This window comes from Grampus griseus (assembly GCF_964374135.1).
Source record: "Grampus griseus genome assembly, chromosome: 11".
NCBI lineage: Eukaryota > Metazoa > Chordata > Mammalia > Artiodactyla > Delphinidae > Grampus > Grampus griseus.
This window is the reverse complement of record NC_139005.1, coordinates 7723824-7746062: the sequence shown is the minus strand read 5'-3', so window position 1 is coordinate 7746062 and position 22239 is coordinate 7723824. Positions and strand designations below refer to the sequence as shown.

At 38.2% G+C, this 22239-nt stretch overlaps 2 protein-coding genes across 2 annotated transcripts in view; one reads left to right on the top strand and one right to left on the bottom strand.

Annotated features, from left to right (window-relative positions):
• Positions 1-11243, top strand: part of CLEC1A (C-type lectin domain family 1 member A) — a gene marked incomplete at both ends in the record, with an annotated part of 22245 nt that extends 11002 nt beyond the window's left edge. Inside the window, 5 exon segments of the mRNA XM_082665228.1 lie at positions 2514-2665; positions 5510-5628; positions 6527-6680; positions 6683-6777; positions 11210-11243. Of these exon segments, the coding sequence (XP_082521354.1) occupies positions 2514-2665; positions 5510-5628; positions 6527-6680; positions 6683-6777; positions 11210-11243 (554 nt within the window).
• Positions 10882-22239, bottom strand: CLEC9A (C-type lectin domain containing 9A). Its single transcript, XM_082665532.1, has 6 exons — positions 22134-22239; positions 20536-20616; positions 15698-15844; positions 13328-13479; positions 12067-12188; positions 10882-11405 (listed from the first exon to the last, which is right to left on the bottom strand). Exons 1-6 carry the CDS (start codon positions 22222-22224, stop codon positions 11273-11275), a joined length of 726 nt encoding a protein of 241 aa, XP_082521658.1. The 5' UTR covers positions 22225-22239; the 3' UTR covers positions 10882-11272.

Here is a 22239-nt window from a genome sequence, read left to right as displayed (position 1 = left end):
ATTGCGGAGCACAGGCTCCGGATGCGAAGGCTCAGCGGCCATGGCTCACGGGCCCAGCCGCGGCATGTGAGATCTTCCCGGACCGGGGCATGAACCCGCATCCCCTGCATCGGCAGGCGGACTCTCAACCACTGCGTCACCAGGGAAGCCCGACAATGCCAGTGTTGGATGAACTGTGCTTTGGTAAATACTACTGGACAAGCCTAGAAGCATCACCTTAGTTCTTTGTCTTCTTTTTCTTCTATCCTTCTGGGTTTCATAACACCCAGCTCTATTCAAGTCTGTTTTCTTTTCTGTTCTCCCTATTATGCGTGCATAGGAAGCCAGATACATTTCCAAGTCCCCGATTTGTCTTGCGGGGACTCTACAGTCAGATGAAGTCTCCCAGTCGCCCCCACACAGACTGGTTTCCACACTAACCAGACAGCCTGATTTCATGGTTACCCAGTAAATAACATCAACACGCACACTTCCACTTCTCTAAGTGATTCTTTCCTACACGACTAATGATCTCACTGGTCATAATTTTATTTATTTTCTTTATTCTTCTTTAACTTTATTGAGGAATAATTGACAAATATAATTATATATATTTAAAGTATACTACATGATGAGTTGATATACACATATATTATGCAGTGATTATCAAGATCAAGATAATTAACACACCTACCAGATTACTCATGGCATTAAGGGACATTGTAAGGGGTTTGGCTTCTTTTTTTTTGCGGTACGCGGGCCTCTCACTGCTGTGGCCTCTCCCGTTGCGGAGCACAGGCTCCGGACGCGCAGGCTCAGCGGCCGTGGCTCAGGCAGGCTGACTCCCAACCACTGCGCCATCACGGAAGCCCTTGGCTTTTATTTTGAGCAAAAGAAAGATTCATTTCAGGACCCCGAGCAGGAGAAGTACATGTCTGACATGAGTTTTTAAAGGCTCATTCTACAAATATGTTGAAAATAGACTGGGAGAGGGTAGGAAGGATAGAAACAGAGAAATCACATAAGAGATGACTATCACAATAATCCAGGAAAGAGGGAATGGTTCCTCAAGCTAGGATATTATTGATGGAAATGAATGCATGATGTAATAAAGTGGGGTGTGAGGGGTATGAGGGAGATAAAGGAGTCAAAGATAACTCCAGAGTTCTGGGGCAAAGCAGAAATGGGGAAGAATTCTGTGGTCATGAGGGGGGAGGTTAGGAACCAGGGATGCTGTTTTGAGCATGTTGACTTTGAAATATCCCTTAGATATGTGTGGTGATATGAGTAGGCAGTTTGATATATAAGGAAAAAGGTCTGGGCCAGAGATATAAGCCAACTTTCAAAGCAAATCTCCCAAATAATTGATTTATTTAAAACCTCATTTTACCTTATGAAATATTTTAAACAGTCAGAAAAATACGAACAATAATGTAACATCCATCTGTGTATTGACCACTCAGATTTTCACATGTTAACATTTTGACACTGGATTGCTTTTAAAATAAAGACATTTTTGTGGAATCATTGAGTTCCCATCTCACCGTACACCGACAAGGGATGTGGATACAGGTGCCCAACTCTCAAAGGCCCAAGGCCATGTATCCACAGAGGTGATAAGACCATGGTTCTCAGGGCCTAGTTCCTGTATTTACGATCATGACCCACTCAGTCCATCTCACCCTTGACCTGTGCACTTATTCCTCTGACTTTGATGACCATTTCAATTTCTGACACATGGAGATTTACCATCTTAACTCATGCTTGGCTTGGTATTGTATTTATGTGATTTTTTCTAAAATTTTATTCACTTATGCTTTGAATGAAAAAATAATCCAGGGCTTCCCTGGTGGCGCAGTGGTTGAGAGTCCGCCTGCCGATGCAGGGGACACAGGTTCGTGCCCTGGTCTGGGAAGATCCCACATGCCATGGAGCGGCTGGGCCCGTGAGCCATGGCCGCTGAACCTGTGCGTCCGGAGCCTGTGCTCCGCAACGGGAGTGGCCACAGCAGTGAGAGGCCCGCGTACCGCAAAAAAAAAAAAAAAACAACAAAACAAACAAAAAAAAACAACGAAAAAATAATCCAGATCTTATTGATATATATTTCATTAAAAAATCCTTTTACTACCATATAAGTAGATTTTGAGGAAGAAAATTATAGAAACTTCAATGGTTTCCCAAATCCAATGCATATTGAGTTTTTGAACAGATGAAAAGTTCTTTATGAAATTGAATATCCTCTCTGTATGCTGAATTACACGGGGCAAGGAACACTGAATTTCCAATCATTCACTACTAGATTCCATTGTCCATAAAAGCAGGTAGTGTCTATTTTGATTCCCATTGTATACCCAATTATAATTCCTGGCATATAGTGGGTGTTCAGTAAATATTTGTAATTATCATTGGGCAATTAAACATCTAAGAGCTAGGGAATCAATTCTTTCTTGTGTCATCAAGTATTATGTAATTTCAAGAGAACAAAAACAACAGACCTAGGTAGAAGATAACATTAAATTCGGTTTCTTTTCAAGAGCACAGATGTAGCCCTTGCCCAGAAAAATGGAAGTGGCATGGGGACAAATGCTACAAGTTCTATGAAGAAAGCAAGAGTTGGCAGGGTTGTGAATATTTCTGCATTGCTGAGAACTCGACCATGCTGAAGATTAATACACAGGAAGTACTGGTAAGGTCCTGAGGCTTGGTCAGTGTTTGAAGTACACTCAGAAAGAAATCTTTAAAAGATTCTAAGGCGTCAAAGCCCACAGACTCTCCTATTTATTGCAATCAAGGCCTAAGTCTTATTCCTATTGCTTTGAATGATCTCTTGAGGTCATTGTTTGTGGAATGATCTCCACAACTATCCACCCCTTAGAAACAAGACCTTCAAGTTCCCCATCAGTCAGGAATCAAATGAAGAAGGTCTTAATTTCTTAACCTCTTTTGGTTTGGGTAGGAAGGGAACAATATTGATACCACGTCAGAGACATGAAAATAGCACTTCCTGTCTTTCCATGTGAAAGTGACAAAACTTTTGATTGAAAAACATTTAATTAAATCATTGCCATAATCTGCAAATAAATATCTAGCCTTCCAGAAATTTACACCCTAACATAGACTGGGCAAGGCAAATATGAAAATGAAATTGGCATATATTGAGTAAGTACATGCAATTAAGTTCACTATTAAAATGGCGTGATTGTTCCCTTTTACATTTATTATTGTCTTTGGATTTTTTTTTTAAACATCTTTATTGGAGTATAATTGCTTTACAATGGTGTGTTAGTTTCTGCTTTATAACTAAGTGAATCCGCTATACATATACATATATCCCCATATCTCCTCCCTCTTGGGTCTCCCTCCCACCCTCCCTTTCCCACCCCTCTAGGTGGTCACAAAGCACCGAGCTGAGCTCCCTGTGCTATGCGGCTGCTTCCCACTAGCTATCCACTTTCCACTTGGTAGTATATATAAGTCCATGCCACTCTCTCACTTCGTCCCAGTTTACCTTTCCCCCTCCCTGTGTCCTCAAGTCCATTCTCTACATCTGCGTCTTTATTCCTGTCCTGCCCCTAGGTTCTTCAGAACCTTTTTTTTTTTTTTTAGAATTCATATATATGTGTTAGCATACGGTATTTGTTTTTCTCTTTCTGACTTACTTCACTCTGTAGGACAGACTCTAGGTCCATCCACCTCACTACAAATAGTTCAATTTCATTTCTTTTTATGGCTGAGTAATATTCCATTGTATATATGTGCCACATCTTCTTTATCCATTCATCTGTCGATGGACACTTAGGTAGCTTCCATGTCCTGCCTATTGTAAATAGTGCTGCAATGAACACTGTGGTACATGACTCTTTTTGAATTATGGTTTTCTCAGGGTATATGCCCAGTAGCGGGATTGTTGGATCGTATGGTAGTTCTATTTTTAGTTTTTTAAGGAACCTCCATACTGTTCTCCATAGTGGCTGCATCTATAGCCTTTGGATTTGATTCCTCAAACGGTATGACCATTATTTATTTATCATTGTTTTAGCAGAGGTCTTGGCACAGAGTAGTTTATCAACAAAGAGTTATTTAATTGAAATTAATACCCTGCTAACTGTGCAAACTCTTAACATCTTTCTAGTTACATCTTAATTCCTATCCACTTCCTGAAATCTGTGATGAATGAAACTCTGCAATCTCTCTCAAACCTCTAAGATAATCTTTTTCATCCTTTCTTTTTTTTTTTTTTTAACATCGTTATTGGAGTATAATTGCTCTACAATGGTGTGTTAGTTTCTGCTGTATAACAAAGTGAGTCAGCTATACATACACATATATCCCCATATCTCCTCCCTCTTGCGTCTCCCTCCCTCCCTCCCTATCCCACCCTTCTAGGTGGCTCTTGATGGCTCAATTTAGGCAGAAAAAGAGGCGATTTATTTGACTAAGCCCATGTATCCCAGCATAAAACCTCTTAATTTTTTTATTCTCTGTTTCCTCCACCTCCAGCACAAACAGGATTCAGATATACCACTGAAGTATACTAGATGCAGTGGTTAGAAGTATTATTATGAAAGTTACATAGTAATTTTATCTTACGCACTTCATGTATTTGCATATACTTAAGTCACTTTCATATGATTTATTTATAGAACTTTTAATGTGAAGGGGCCACCATTCAGTTGGAAACACTATTTTCAACTACAGTTTCTTTGATATGCCTATACTGTAACTATCACTTAGTGATAGTTTCATTTATATTTCCAGTAATCTTTTATTGAACCAACATGTGCCATTAATTATCCAAGGGATTGAGGATGTGAAAATGAATAAAACAAAGTATACGTCCTTAAGGAACTCATAGTATCGTGGAAAAGGAAGGTGTAACAATGGATAATGATAAAAGGTTTAGATAATTTCTGTGTTAAAGAGTGAGATGATATAGAAGGAAATAAATAACTTTAAACATTTTTCAATATGGATAGTAGAAAAGGAATTACGTCTATGTAAATACACAAAAATGTAAATGCATATATATGAAACATTTCTCTGTTTTCCCTTCTTAGTCTGAGACATAAATCAGCCTTATAAATTTTTCTTTTACCCTGCTTTGCATTAAAGTATATTCGTTATTCTTTTCTCGTTCCTGGTCAGTCCTTTTCACATGTATTCATGAAGATTACTTCCCATTCCTGCACTCTTCCTTCCAGATTCTTCCAGTTTCCAGAATCACTCCACATCTCTACATCCCATATTTTTTATATCAATCTTGTTTAATCCTGTGACTTGAAAATAATGGGTCATTTATAAATCTTGGTTGGTGTGATTCTTGGTTTCGGAACATCAGCATCTAGTCTATGCTTATTAAGAAAAAATAATTCTTTAACTTGGACAAATTAACTGACCTCAGCATGGACACTATTTTTCTTGAATGTACTATCATCTATGTTCTCATATTAAAAGTGAGGGCCAGCCCTACGTATCTCTGTATGTATATAACAATTCTAAAGCTAAATGTTTTCTTGTGTGCCTTTCACAGGAGTTTGCCATGCCTCAGAGCTACTCTGAGTTTTTCTACTCTTATTGGACAGGGCTATCCCGCAGCGGCAACGGCAAGGCCTGGCTGTGGATGGACGGAGCCCCTTACTCCCATGAACTGTAAGCACATTTCATGGGAAAGGCATTTAATAGAGAGCTTTTGCCCGAGTGACAACTGTAAATGAAACTATCACTGTGTTTGTAGGAGGACTTCCAAAGGTGTATAAAACATAGTACTTACTCTCAGAATGGCTCATAAACCAGTGAGAGAGACAGACCAGGATTCTCTGAGAGAGAGAGAGAGAGAGGGGGATCTGTTATGGGTGAATAAACTGAAGCCCAGGTGGTAAGGGTGACCTGCCTAAGGTCGCACAACTCTACAACTTGTCAATACCCAGAGGCAGTATAAGACCTCAGATTTCTTGGCTCTCTGTGCAGTGAAATGGGGAGCACATCTTTCAAAATACAGTCTCTGAGAATAGATTTACTCACAATATAAACAGTAATATTATCAAACATTAGTTTTACTTATATGAGCATTTAGATAGGCATGTGTATGGTATATTGTTTGAGATCGGTAAACGTAATATCTATATCAAAATATATTACAGTTTAAAGGCTTGTTTGAGCAGACACCTTTCTATATACCTATATAGGATTTATTTTTCCAGGAGATAGTACATATTCAATGTGATTATTTTTTACAGTTAAATAAACTGAGTCACAGAGAAGGTAGATAAGTTTTCAGATGGCAGTAAAATCAAATGATAAATTGGATTATAACGTGTATTTTCATTTTAGTTAGAAATAGTTTTTGTTGTTTTGGGTGAGCTGATGCTTCTAAGAATACGTATGGAAACTGAGGGGCTGAGAGGAAAGAGTCTGGTGACCCCATCTTTCCAGTAGACTCATTATGGGTGTCTATTCTATAATTTTATCAAGCTTAGGACACTCCCTGTGTACTTTTGTATTTTAGAAGTAAACTATGATAAGATGAACTTTTTTTTTCTTTTTTGAGGTTTGAGATTATAATAGATTTCACCAGCCTAAGAAGTAGGGACTGTGTGACCATCCTCAATGGAAAGGCTTTCTCCAAGGACTGCAGGGAGTTGAGGCGATGCGCATGTGAAAGAGCTGCGGCCACGGTGAAGCTGCAGAGGCTCCGTGAGCCTCTCTGAGCCGGACATGGAGGCCACTGGTTCTCCAGCTACAACTGCAACGGCAGGCTCCCTTCAGAGAAGTGGAAGATTTCTGCTCTGCAGAACAAAAGTCAAGTTCTTTATGTGCGCCTGGCCTAGTGTGGTTTCCGTTCCTTTTCTTTCCATTTAATCCCTGTTTATACCTTCCAGGTACTGAAGATTTGATAATAATAAATGTAAATAATGGAAAGTGTTGGTGGTTTTAGAAAGGACTTGTGCTTTGGGGAAAAATTCCAACGTACAGATGCTCTTCAAAACGTGAGAGCAATCAGTGTTGTGGTTGTGTGTGCCTTATTGAGAGTTTGTGGGGACTCTACAAGAGTGCTGATTATTTCATTATTTGAGAAAAATAAGAAGTCTTGGAGAGGCATGCTGTCTTCAAGAGGATGGTTTTAACATTTAAAATTTTAAATCTTTTGAGGCACGTTTATAACATCAATGTGTGGCTAAAGATGAGTCAACCGAATTGTGATAGGGTGAGTTATCCAATCAGGTCATGGCAAGTGAAAGAGACACTCTGACATCTGCATACACAGCTGGCTTCTGTGCAGGTGCCGCTAGCTCAGGACAATATGCACGCACGTAACAGAAATCGTTGCAAATAACACCATCACAGCCACTGACTTCATCGACTTAGAGATAAATCAATTTTAGGGGTTTAACACTAGAAAGGCTAATCTATGATCATTCTTTGTTTTTCAACAGTGGAAACTAGGATGCTTCAGTTTTATTTTCAGTAAACATCTATCTCATGGTGAAATGACATTGAATTAGCAAATACATGATAAAGGGGAGATGTTGGTATTTATTCCTGTAAGACTGTGTCACTTATCAATCGTTGCTTGTAGACTTCTTCCTTAAGAATTTTCCCTTCAATTTTCTGTTAATTAGTTAGGAAATTTCTTCAGCATTGAACAAATTTTGCATCGATTTATTGTGTACTGCAAAAAGAACTGCATTTGTGGCCATAAAATGAAGTTTTAGATCCCGTATTGTAATTTATTATCTGGCAAATCCCTTCACTTCACAGAACTTATTTCATCAAGTATAAAGTAGACATATTTAGTTTCCTCAGGGTGTTCTTGTTGGCTGAAATGAGGTACATGTGGAATTAGTTTCATAATCTACATTGCAGTGTAAAATGTAAGGGATATTAAAAATATGTAGAAAAGCAGAGGAGGGATTTAGTTTTTAAAAGTAGGGAAGCGAAAGCAAGCATAAACCACCTTCTTCAGAGACCTACATTCGTGAACAAATTATAGAGAGGCCCCTACACTGGGGGCCTGTGGACGTTACTAAATATTTTCTATGACGGGTGCAGGTATTTAATGAACGTGGTTGATATAATAAGCGCATAATGAGAGACATGGATTAGACCTTTAGTTAAGCAATTAAGTGTTATTTAAGCCTTGTTACTGCAGCAAGAAAATATGGTTAATCTGAGAAAGTCAAATGATTTTGTGAACTAAATAAAAGTGAGGTGGCACACATTCAGTTTTGACCCCTGGCATCTTACGTGACTGCGGACTAGTTCAGGGCTGGATGACGGGTGTCTCTTTAAATGTCATTGCTTTAACAAGTCTAGCTGCCTGGTTAGTGGGTGATGATTAGTGTTTTCTCTCCAGATCTGCAGCCTAAGGGAAAGTGTCACTTTGGATGGCGAGAAAGGAAAAATAACAGCATGTTATCTGACGTTTGTTATTCTTTTTTTTTTGCGGTATGTGGGTCTCTCACTGTTGTGGCCTCTCCCCTTGCGGAGCAGAAGCTCCAGACGCGCAGGCTCAGCGGCCACGGCTCACCGGCCCAGTCGCTCCGCGGCATGTGGGATCTTCCCGGACCCGGGCACGAACCCGCGTCCCCTGCATCGGCAGGCAGACTCTCAACCACTGCACCACCAGGGAAGCCCTGACATTTGTTATTCTTGAGCTGATTCCTCTCCATCTTTGCCCTCAACCTCCCCATCTACCTAATAAAATCCACAGCACTGATCACGACATGAGCAAGTATTTCCGAAGAACAGAAAGGAGTACGGCACAGCATTCAGTCCACAAACTTTTTTTTTTTTTAATTTTAAGAGTAGGCAATAATCCTAATATGACTTTCTGAGAACAATTTTCCGTCGAGAATCAGACAGGGTAGCACACCGTGAATGGGTTTTCCAACATGAGAAAACTTTTGTTCTTCTAGGCTCTTGTGTGTTTAGGTAATTCTGAAGAAACTGGGGGGAAATGTTAAATGAGGAACGTGGCCTTTCCTGGTAGACCCGAGTTCCCCAGGGTACACAATGAGCTATTTCTTTTCCTGAGGATATTAACCAGCTCTTAAAATTTATCAACAGGAAGCAGGTCAGGGGTCTTGTAACAGCAGGAAATGTGAGAAGTGTGCTGGGAGCTTTTACTTTGGAGATAGTAGCAGATTGTGAAATACACAGAAAGGTCTAGAAGGTTGCCTCAGGGTTGCCCTCAATATTTGGGAGTCGAATACTTTCTAATGGAATTCTTGCAGTTTTCGAAGAATACAAAAAGCTGCATAATCTGATTTCAAGTGTACATACCTTCTTTTATTCATTGTATGAATAGATTTTTAGAATCTAATGATATTATTATTCTATCAATATTACCAGAGTTTTTCTTTTCATACATGTAATGTCCTTTGGAGAGAGCATGTTAAAAAAGCCTCTTTATGTTGATAGGACAGGGTTTTATTTTTCCTATCCTTTCCCTTTTTAAAAACTAATCCGGGACTCCGTGAGATAGATCAGATACCCAGTTCATTATTGGTGGGACTAGGATATGAAACTGATTATCCCGGTGTTAAGGTCCAGTCTTTTACCACTGTGTTGAAAAAGGCCGTGCTTTTCTGGGCCAAAAGCAAACGGCAAGGAAAAATCTCCCACCCGTACCATCTGTGTGGAAAGCAATATTACCACTGAGGACATCTGTAGAGGCTTATGCCAGCTGCTCTGTAGATAAAACTCGGACTTGTAAATACTGCATCACATGCTGGCGGATGACGTCAGCTGTAGGATGTTTGCCTCTGGCTTCATTGTACTTCTTCTGAAAAGAGTTATTAAATGCTTCCTATCCTTTCTCTAAATACAGCTCCATGACAATACTTTGAAGAATCTTGAAGACAAACAGTCTTTGCTACTAAAATTTGCTATTATTTCCCCTTTATTCCAGGTTATTAGATGGAGCTGCCAGCTGGAAAAACCAGAGCGGACAACTTATACTGTGTTTTCTTTGCTATTTTCCTTTTCTAGGTTCAGCAGAAAACTAGAGAATAATCCCTTTTATTGACATTCCCACCATTTAAGCTCCAAGTCAAGGGTAAATAAAGAAATAAACACAAAAACATGCCCTTCCCATTCCTAAAGGAATGTCTCCTTCAGAGGTCATCTTTTACAATAGGCTTCCAGGTTCACTTAAATGATTTTTACTGCCTCAATTAATTAGGTTTTATTTCACCTTATTTATTTAAGTGCTGTCTTTTTTTTTTTTTTTTTTTTTTTTGCGGTACTTGGGCCTCTCACTGTTGTGGCCTCTCCCGTTGTGGAGCACAGGCTCTGGACGCGCAGGCTCAGCGGCCATGGCTCACGGGCCCAGCCGCTCCGCGGCATGTGGGATCTTCCCGAACCGGGGCACGAACCCGTGTCCCTTGCATCGGCAGGTGGACTCTCAGCCACTGCGCCACCAGCGAAGCCCTCAAACAATATTTTGAAGCAAGTTCTATTATTGTTTTTCAAGGAGGACATTGAGGCACAGAGAGATGTAGTTAAAAGTGCTGGAGTATTAACCTTGAGGATCCAGATAATGGGTCTTTTGATTTGCGAGTGGTGGGGATGTTCAGTGAGAGGCAGGAAGGAAGCTCGCCGCTCTTCTTTACTGGAGACACGCTGATATCGGCAGCCTGGCTATTCCTTCCACTTACGTGTAGCTCTGGTTGTTCATCTCTCCAGCAGAATTCTGCAGTCCAAAAAATGGTATTGTCTTACAGGCAGCAGATAGCAGCCTGTCTTCCTTCCAATTTGAAAATCCATATCTCTGTCCTCCCATCCTACTGGTCCAATAACATAATGCCTGGAAACCCAGCAAATTCACAGAAAGATCTGGCAAACGGTGAGTTTAAAAGATCACATTTATTCATTTATTAAAAACAGTATCAGTCAGCTAAAACTGCATCATCTCCCCAGTGACTTATAGATTTTTCTGTCGAGTTCACGGTCACTCTAAGTTAAAAAGAGAGAGAGAGGAAGAAAAAAAATGACAAATAGAAATGATTTTTCTTCAGCTTGTTTTCCACTCTTTAGGGTTTTGTCCTCTGTTGCTCTAAACCAATTTTATTCTCGGTAATTAATTTGAACAATGTCAAAGGAACATCTGGAAAATGTTGAGGAATATTACCAAGTGTAAATGCAAGATAGGTTTTGTGTCTCGGGTAGCTGGTTTCACAACCCTTGCACTGGTTTACTTCTGCGCTGACTCTTAAACTCATTGTTACAGGTTTTCCAATGACCTGTTGCAGGTATTACCATAATGGAGCAATCACTTCAAGCAAACTTTCTTTCAGGTAGAAGATCTTAACGCGTATTTCTCACAGATGAAATATTTCCAAGTGCTGCAGTCAGCGGAAGAAAGGCCGTTGTTTCTGAGGTATCCACAGACCTGGTTAGTTGATTGGGGTCCCTGTATTGATGACCTGGAGACGCAAGTCAGTGTATCTGAGGTTAGGTGTTGGGCTTACGGGAATGTCCTCTGGGCAATAAAATGAGAGATGTACAGCTTTTCCTTTTGTTTTAATCTGTCACCCTCGCGGTAGTTTTGCCCTTCTTCTTCAATAACAGAACTATTTTCTCTCAATAAAGTATGTAAATATTACTTCAACAAGCAGCACTTTAAAAAAAAAAAAGCTTGAATACAAAAGGATAGGCTCTAATTTGGAATCTCTTTTCTGATTCTTAATTCTCAAAATACAAAGGCACTGCTGACCAGCCTCCCTAGCTCTTTCTGAAAGCTTACTATGGAAATTGCCTAATAATTACTATAGTCTCTTGCCCTTAGCACTCTAGCCTTTAAAAGATACAAAGGAAATGTACGTGATAATCACATAGTATTGTTCATTCAGACTCGAATTTTGATGTGAATGTGCTACGGTGTAATGGCAGTGGGGCTGAGACAGAGAAAATTTAGAAGTCATGTAGCCATTCTTAAATTATCTTGGCTTTGATTCCAATCAGAAGCCTGTGAAATTATCATGCTGGTTATGTCTTCTGGAGGAAATGTAAGATATAAAATAAAATGAACTTTTGATTTCCCCCCTGTGTCTAATTCTTCGTGGAATGTTTCCCTCAGAGACTTACAGATCAGGGGAAGGAGAGGAGCCGTCTTGCCAAAGCCAAGGTTGGCTGGACCCATCCTGAGACAGTCCCACCCAGTAATCATAGTTTCTTTTGATCTTCCTCAGGCTGCCAGTGATAAAGTCCTATAAGAAACAAGAACAGTGAACTGAGGATGGGGTGGGGGGTACTACCAGAAAAACCCCAATAAATGACTATGAAATATAAAGTGTGGTATTTTGTTTCCACAGAAATAATTAGAATTTGAGAGCTGGAAATAGAGAGAGAGAGAGAGGATTTTTAAAAGAAAGGATACCTTTTTCCCTATTGCTAAATGATCAATGTGGTGTTAAGGACTATGGAAAAATTAGGCATCTGGTATCAAAATAGTTTTAACAGATTCAGAATTTGGCATATAGTATATGACTTTCCCAGGATATTTCAATGTGAGAAACAGTTTAGAAGATTCCAAAAGCAACTTAACTGTAGGCATATTTTGTGAGAAGAAATATTTCTAACTTTTGTCACTAAATTTGCACAGAAAAAATAATGTGAACCCATAATTGTAATAAGTTAGTCCAAGTTGCCTTGGTTTATTACATAACCTTAACAAATTGTTCTACTGTTACTCTTACAAAAAGGAATTTTGACTAGTTACTGAATATAGTAGGCACACATTTTTAATAAATTCAGAAATGTGTAACTATGTCTTCTACTTCGCACATAATTTATGGGTAGAATGATTTCAGGGAAACATCTTACTGTTTGCTCGTTAAGATGTTAGTAAACTAGATTTAAGGTCAATTAAACTTTTCATTTAGCAAATGCTTATTTTCATAAATCTCTCCATTTCATGACAACACCTCACTTTTTATACTTCTACTTTTCTTGATAATTACAAAATTGTTATAGCTTATTATACATCCCTACAGCATTGAAAATAAGACATTTAAAACATACATACACTTATAATGTATGCATATCTTGGAGTGGGTTACCATGTTACAAAACGGTATTTCTCTTACCCTTTCCCCTTTTTGATTAACCAAGGACATAGAACTAACATATTCTCCTTGATTTTTGAATAACCATCTCGTTTTTTGTTTCTCCAGTTAAAAGGAAACTAAGCCATGCTAATTCTTACTTTGTGTGTTAAACCTTTTTTTCAACAAATCTACCATTGTTATAGAGTATCAAGGAATTCTGTCTTATGAGAACCAGTCTTTTCTTTTAATGGGTAATATGGTATTTTCAGAATGATGTGAAACCATAAAACAGTGTTTACCATTTCTTCTTTGCTGTCTATTTGTAGAAGCTTAGATCCCTCCTTCAAACAATCCTCTCTACTGGTGCGCCAAACTGTCCAGCTTTCAAAGACACGGTAACAACTTTCTCCATTGCGAATCCAGTTGTCTGGACAAGGACTGCAGTTATGGGCTAAAAATATAAACATTTTATTAAAGTTATTGTAAAAATATTAGTAGCATATCTTCTCAAAAGAACCCTTGTGTCACTCCCGGTAAAGCTGGACTCTTTAACCCAATGGTTCATATGATGCAGTACTTGCCAATTTCAGCTGCTTTGAGGCTGAATACAGTAAGATTTATACAATTATTTCCAACAGTTATGGGCTTCAAATATAAACATTTTATTAAAGTTATTGTAAAAATATTAGTAGCATATCTTCTCAAAAGAACCCTTGTGTCACTCCCGGTAAAGCTGGACTCTTTAACCCAGTGGTTCATATGATGCAGTACTTGCCAATTTCAGCTGCTTTGAGGCTGAATACAGTAAGATTTATACAATTATTTCCAACAGTTATGGGCTTCAAATATAAACATTTTATTAAAGTTATTGTAAAAATATTAGTAGCATATCTTCTCAAAAGAACCCTTGTGTCACTCCCGGTAAAGCTGGACTCTTTAACCCAGTGGTTCATATGATGCAGTACTTGCCAATTTCAGCTGCTTTGAGGCTGAATACAGTAAGATTTATACAATTATTTCCAAGTGCAGTAGGTCTCTAAGAATTAGTTTAAGATAAAATTAATTTGAGAATATCTATTCCCAAATTGTTCCTCCTCTATAATAATTGATCTGATTATTCTATTTTTAGAAATCTTTCCTCCTTTTAACTTTACATCATTTATAATCTTCATTTGTTTGCTTATTGTTTCATGTCTTTTAATCTTATTGACCCAATTTAATTGGGAATGTACCAAGCATAATAATAAGTACATTCCCAATTAATTAGGTGAGTAACATAATAAATCTCAAGTTGATGTTTACATTCTGAGAGTTAAACATGAAAATTTTTCGCACAGAATGGAGAGAACAAACAATGCACCTTGAGGAATGGTTTTAAAATTTGTGGGTGAGGAAAAGTGAACAAAAACACAACTGACCAATATGTTTATTTTAGGACTTTGATATAACTAAGAAGTAAGCCACAGTGTTTAACCAGTTTTACAGAACCTGTGTTAAGAAAGAACGTATTCACAAAAGAAGGATGCTCCAATGTATAAAAGGGGAACCAAAGAGCAGGAATTTGACCAAGTGTTTCTGGCACAGTTTTATAGAGGGAAAGACACTGCCAGATCACTAGTCATTAGAGAAAAGCCTTCTACTTAAGGTCAAAAATGGTTCATTATCAGTTTCCATGGCACAGATGTCAAGTTATTTAAGGCTCTTCAATATCCTTTGTTTGAAATACACTCTAGTCAGTATCCTGAATATTGTTAAAGTCATAGCATAAGTAGTGTTGAAGTGACAGTTGAAAGGTGGACAACATGCTGGATTTGCAAGTCTCCAAAATGGATATCGTCACTGATTTAAGGTTGATGGCTCAGAGGTGGGCCTAACTCATGCTTTCAGTAATCCGCTATATTGAAAAACATTGATGTTTTTAAACATTTACTTGACAAAATTTCAATTAGAAGGAGCTATGGTAGGTTTTTGACCTCTCTTATTGACAATTACTAAGATGATATCCACTACAGGGAAGTTAATTCTCTATATTTTATGTATTAGTATTATTAAACACCAGTTAAGTAACCGTAGAGTACTTGACACACTATTAACAAGTAGAAATAGACAGGTTTAAAATGCCTGTAAGGGATGAAAAAGATAAAACCAAAGTCACTTAATAGAATTTTTAAAAATGAACTGAACCCTGCATTGTTATAATTTTTGTAAGTCCCTGATTTTCAAAATGAATCTTCTGCTTCAAAAGATATCTACATTTGAATCTAAAGCAAGATCTAAACTAAATAAATTGAGGCATTTGGAGCTCTAATTCAAGATACGCGTAAATTTGAATGATTGGATAAAACACAATATGTTGCTTTTTTTGTTGTTTAATCTTACCTACTAATCTCACACATTCCATTTTGACATTTGACTGTATATTTTCCTTATCTGTATTTCGTGGAACCTCAGTATTTTCCACATACTATTGATATATATATATATGTATATATATGAGATTGAACTGAAGTGTAGATCAAAAGTATGTCTCTCCTATTATGAAATCCTGACTATAATTTGACAAAGAATAAAATGTATGTCACTGGTTTTTTGTTGTTATTGTTGTTGTTTTGAGGAATTGGTGTATCCATGTGTATCCACACAGTGGAAACTGATTTTGTATCAATTACCTGAACTGAAAGACTTCTGCATCAACATTTGGCAATATTTCATCTGCAGGCCATGGTTTCTCTTCCACTGTGTGAAATTGAGCAGTGCTCTGTCCTGTTGGATGAGTTTTTGTTGCTGCTTCCTTGCAGTAGTGGACACCTGGAACACTTCAAACAATAACAACCATTCCTGATAAAATACTGACATATAACAAAGTAAACCTTCAACATAGACTAAAGAGAACTACACATTACTGATTATATTTGTGATTAAAACCTACAAAGAATGCACAGCAACAAGGCTCTTTGCCATTCCTGTTTCCTTATTCACCCAATTCCAGTCTCCCAAAGGAGTCAGGTTTGCCAATTTCTTTTTTATTCTTCCAGAGATATTTTGAACTTTGCATGCAAATGGATATAAAATCTCCTCCTTCCCCTTTACACAAATGGTAACCATCTTTTTACATGGTTTTTCACTTTTTATTTTAACACTTATAATATATTTTGGACATAATACTGTGTTAGTACATAAAGAGCTTTTTCATTCTTTTGTTATATAGCATTCTACTGTATGGATAGGTCATGATTTATTTTAATAATTCTCTATTTTAGACTATTTGTAATCTTTTGATATTACTGAAGTACTGTAATAAAGGACCTTAGTTATACATAATCTCACACATGTGTAAGTATATTTGTAAGATACGTTGATGGGTCAAAGTTTTGTGCGTTTAAATTGTATTAGCTATTTCCAAATTACCTTCCATGTGTGCCGATGCAAACTGGATAGGAAAAACTCAGTTTTTCCTTCTATAAGCCTTTCTCTTGTGAATCATCTTGACTTTTCTGACACTTCTTGTCACCAAATGTATGGTCTCTCCACCACCACCCCCCTCGCCCTTCTCCACAACGCCAGCTCAGTGTCCTATAATTTAATTCAATCTGACACTATCTTCTTGGAGAAAGTAACAATCCCACAGGTCAAGGGCTCAGTCCCAAAGACTGCTCCCCCCTTCAGATGCCAATGCAAGTAGTAGGTCCCCAGGTTTCCACAACTTCTGTTTGATTTGGCTACAAATTGGAGGTTCCCATGACTCCCTCCTGGGTTCAATTAATTTGCTAAGGCAGCTCACTGATAGGGAAATGAGTTACCAGTTTTTTAAAGGGTATGATAAAGGGTACAGATGAACACCCAGGTCAAGAGATACATTGGGAGAGGGCTGGGAGGGTCCCGAGCTCAAGAGCTTCTGTCCCCATGGAGTTGGAGTTGGGTGTGTCACCCTCCCAGTGTGGATGTGTTTACGAACCTGGAAGTTCTCTGACTCCACACTATTGGGATTTTATGGAGGTTTCCTTACATAAGCATGATCAATTGTTTTTCTTTTTTATAAATTTATTTTATTTATTTATTTTTGGCTGCGTTGGGTCTTCGTTGCTGCGCATGGGCTTTCTCTAGTTGCGGCGAGCGGGGGCTTCTCTTCATTGCGGTGCGCAGGCTTCTCATTGCGGTGGCTTCTCTTGTTGCGGAGCGTAGGCTCTAGGCACGCAGGCTTCAGTAGTTGTGGCGTATGGGCTTCAGTAGTTGTGGCTCGGGGCTCTAGAGCGCGGGCTCAGTAGTTGTGGCACACGGGCTTAGTTGCTCCACGGCATGTGGGATCTTCCCAGACCAGGGCTCGAACCCGTGTGCCCTGCATTGGCAGGCAGATTCTTAACCACTGCGCCACCAGGGAAGTCCCATGCACGATCAATTGTTAATGCCATTTCCAGCTCCTCTCCCCTCTCTGGAGGATGGGGGGTGGAGCTGATAATTCCAAGCTTCTAATCATGGTGTGGTCTTGCTGGTGACCAGCCCCCATACAGGAGTCCATCCACAGTCACCTCATCAGAACAAAAGATATTCCTAGTGTTCTTATCACTTAGGAATTTACAAGCGTTTCAGGAGCCCTGTGTCAGGGACCTGGTCAAAGACAATTATTAGAACGAGAGATGTTCCTAGTGCTCTTGTCACAGCAGAGTAGAGGGGAGAGACACTAATTTATATCTTCTATTATCTCATACAAATGTTCTCTCAATTTCATTTGAATTTGCATGTATCTTTTTATGTTTGATGTTGAAACTCTTTTCACACATGTATAAATAACGGTCAGTTGTGTTTTCTTTTCAATGAAGTGTATAATTATATCCTTTGTAATTTTTTTCATTGGGTTTCTAGTCTTATATATGTGGTCCTTATTGTGCCGTGAGAATTAATTTGGGCTGGCCTGGAATCAGCATGAGCAGTGTTTTTAAAATTCCTACATGACACTGATCTCCAGACAAGGCATGAAACATACAGATTAATAGTGTAGCTTTGTTATCATGGGTACGAGGATTTGGGGGGCCAGATTATACTATCTTGTCAGCATTGTTCATTGATGACATACGATTGACGATTTGTCCCTGGTTACAAAGAGACCCTGAGAAGGCTCTGCTGTTGAGGCTAGTTACCTCTCAGGAATATGTCAGGTGGTCAGCAAGACATAAATTCCCAAGCAAGACTTCATTTTCGGCTCCCAAGTACCAAGGTGTCTTGTGTACACATCGGTGCTTCCTGATCCAAGAGAGAAATTGTGTCGTGAAAGGACACTTACATGGAGAGGAAGAGTTGCCTGTTGGAACCTGGTCTTTCCACACACTTTTGTAATAAACATCCTTCCTTTTTTTTTTTTATGCGGTACGCGGGCCTCTCACTCTTGTGACCTCTCCTGTTGCAGAGCACAGGCTCCGGACACGCAGGCTCAGCGGCCATGGCTCACAGGCCTAGCTGCTTCGCGGCACGTGGGATCCTCCCGGACCGGGGCACGAACCCGTGTCCCCTGCATCGGCAGGCGGACTCTCAACCACTGTGCAACCAGGGAAGCCACACATCCTTCCTTTAATGCCTTCCCCTGCCCCTCCTCCACCTTCATCTCCACTTCCTCCTTCTTCTCCTTCTTCTGGCTTCTTGGTATCCCATAGTGTGAAGGTATCATTTTTTAATTAAGTCGTCCCTTACTGATAGGCAATTGCATTTTTTTCAGTCTTTTTTGTTTTTCTTCCTATTGCTACATGTGCAGGTTTATCAATAGGAAAACTTTCCAGAAGTGGGATTTCTAGATCAAAATGAATTCATTCAGTTTAAGATAACCCAGAGTTTGTTAAGAACATGATTGTCATGGTTGATCTTGACAGATTTCATAAACTAAACAGAGAAGAAAACAAAATTATGTGCCCATCAGAGAACAAGATTTTTGAGGACATAAAAGTGTACAGTATGATTTTATCAACATCCTTAGTATGTACTATGTGCTTTTTGGCTATATAATAACTGAGATTGGAGACTATAGATTTATTTTTATGTATAAAACAAATTCTACATTCCATTCACTTGACAACATTGTTTCAAGATGTCACACCTTCAGTTATTTTGCTTTAAATTGAAACTGTTCTCTGTACTTCAAGTTTCTTTCATCTTTTTACCCTAAGTAGTTAATATTTATAAAATAACACTGAAACTTGTTATACAGAATGGATACCTGGACCATATCTTTTGATATTTGCAATGTCAGTTAAATATGTATTCTTGCAGTTAGAATGGAACTTGGCAATATTTCATTAAGAGTCCCCAGTTTTTACAGAAAAAACTGGATTATTATATGTTAATTGACTTATATGGTAGTTCTCTTCCAACTCTGCAAATCTGCTTCCAGTATATATGTTTGATAAACAGATATTTAATTGTCAATTTCTTTTAAAAATGGACTAGTATTTTATATATATATAGTATATTATATATACTATTTATGTTTATTTTAATAAAGTACAGAGGGAAGATAAGGTGAGATAAGGGAAGTTCTGACATTTATGTTGGGCTGTGAAATTTTATTTGAGGAGATAGACAAGGTAACAATTATTTCTTGAGAGCCTAGAAATTATTAAAACATTCCTCTCTGAACCGCCAGGAAAATAAGATCATAGCTAACATGAACAAGGTCAAGTTTCCTGTACTTTGTGGGAGCAAACCTTGTACTCTTCTCTTCTTCATTTCAGAACTCCTAATTCTCCTCTGCCAGCTAATTCCTCCTAGACAGAAAAATGATTTGCCAAGATATACAAGAAATAAGAATTATCCAGACAAGAGCCTTCCTCTCTGTCTTGCTAAGCATATTTCTCAGTGCTAGCATGAGTGATAATAAAGGGTCTTAGTCCTGTTTCTGGAACCTGCAGTTCTGTAATTGTTACATTTTATAAAAAATTCATTTGCTAGATATAGAAACATGTCTCCAGTTTGGACTAAAACGAATAAAGAAATGTGGTTAAATATTGGCTCGAACAAAGTTCTCACATTTACCTTAAACATACTAACTGGTACCTCATCAAATATAAAGTGAAAGACATATTAAAATAATCGTATAAGTCAAATTTAGAACAAATGTATATTAGAAAAGGAAGAGCCTATACTGAAAACTTACAAATTGCAAGCTTTGGCATACTAACATGATTCATAAATTGAGTCATGATATAAGCAATTATTTGCATCATTTTCCCCAACAGACCTATGGTATTAGATTTGAGTTAAACAACATGCAATTGAACATTAAAAGTTATCATTAGCCTCCGAGTGCTTGAGAGTTATATCAAATAAATGTCCCATAACTTAAATAAGGAAGCCATTATCTTATATCATTTATGTCATTTAGATGTTTCTAATTAATTTGTCTATCCATTTATAAATTACGAAGTTCCAGTTCCACGACATACGTACATATAATTGTATATAACACTACATGAAGTATGTAACCTATCTATAGATTACTTTGAAGATATCCTTTTGTACTTACACTTGACACCCAAGAAAATGGAGGTTGCTAATGAGCCTATGCAGAAGATACATAAAACCACCGTCACAAGACACCATGTTCCTAAACAAGGAATAGAGACAATGAAATTGAATTAGAGAAAGTAGAGGAAAGAGGTGGGTCAGGATAGGACTACACTGAGTAGACTAAGGAGTTAACATTAGACATTCCTTCTAGAGAATCACCGAGGCCTTGTAACTGTGTGTAACAAGAAAAGGTGAACTCAAATTCTTGGAAATGCAAGTCATAACTTGGAATACACTGGATTTGGAAAAATGCCAAATTGAACAGTTTTAATAGTATACTTCTCTTATCCTTATATAACACCACAAACTTAGTAACTAGTTAGGTGTATTCTCTTCCAACAATCTTTGAGAGATGATGGCAAGCCAGGCAGCAGGCTTTAGTTTTTGAGAGCAAAGAGGCTGTCTCCAATCTCATCTCCTGTCAGTGTCACTTGAGCATGATTGGTTCAAAGGTATTTCCCTTTAAACGTATGATTTTGGATGAGGACAATTTTTTAAGGTAATTTTGCAACTATTCAGGAAAGGAAAATGAATGTGTGATTTGCTATATTCTTAATGCTAGTTACAGAAAAATGTATAAAATTTATCGTCGGATAATGTCGTAGGCTGAATAACAGCTTTGCCCGAAATGCCTATGTCCTAATCTCTGGAACCAGTAAGTGTTACTTTACATGGAAAAGGAGATTTTAAAGGTATAATTAGGTTAAGGATCTTGGGATGGGGAGATTATCCTGTTTTACCTGGGCACTTATAAGTGAGATTTAGATTAGAGGGACAGACTGCCATATGATGGAGGAAGCAGAGAGACATTTGAAAATGTGCTACTGTCTTTTGAAGATGGAAAAGGAGCCACAAACTAAGGAAAGCAAGAAATGCAGCTCTAGAAACTGGAGAAGACAGGGCATGGGTTGCCCCCTAGAGCCTCTCTAGGGAAGGTAGCCCCATGACTCCTTGGTTTCAGCCCAGTGGAACCCGTTTTAGACTTCTGATCTCTAGAACTATAAGAAAATAAATTTCTGTTGTATTAAGCCCCTAAGTCTGTGGTAATATATTACCTAAACAATAGGAGACTAATACGAATATTAAATTATAAAGACAGAACTGATCCAGGCTGATGAGTGTTTGCCAGTTTTTTCAACCTACGTTTTCTCTTTTACTTCTTAGTATTTATCAGATAATGTGCAGGGTGTTTTTACGTGGGAACTAAAATTACACAAAATATATGATTTCTTTCACTTATTTTCCAAATCCAGGAATTCTTTGTCTTTCCAGCGAGAGGAGAGAGAGAGAGAGAGAAAACCAATGTAATACATATTTGTCAAGTCCATTTCTCTTTTCCTTTTTACTTCTCCTCCATTTCATTTCATTTTTAATATTATGCATATTATAATACTATTGCATATTATGCAATATTATGCATCATATTACGCATATTATACTACTCTTAAGTGGGTTATCTCAGATTAGAAAAATCACCTTGGGCTCCTCATAGAACAGGAAAAAAGAAAACCCATAAACCACAAGGTCTTGGTCTAAATAAGTAGAACTGGTTACCTGAATTTTTGGTGGAAGACAGATGTTTCTGGTAAGGGTTTGGTGTTGGATTATCCCACTGAAGAGAGGTGTATGTTTCTTCCTCCTGCATGTCTGAGGTGCTTTG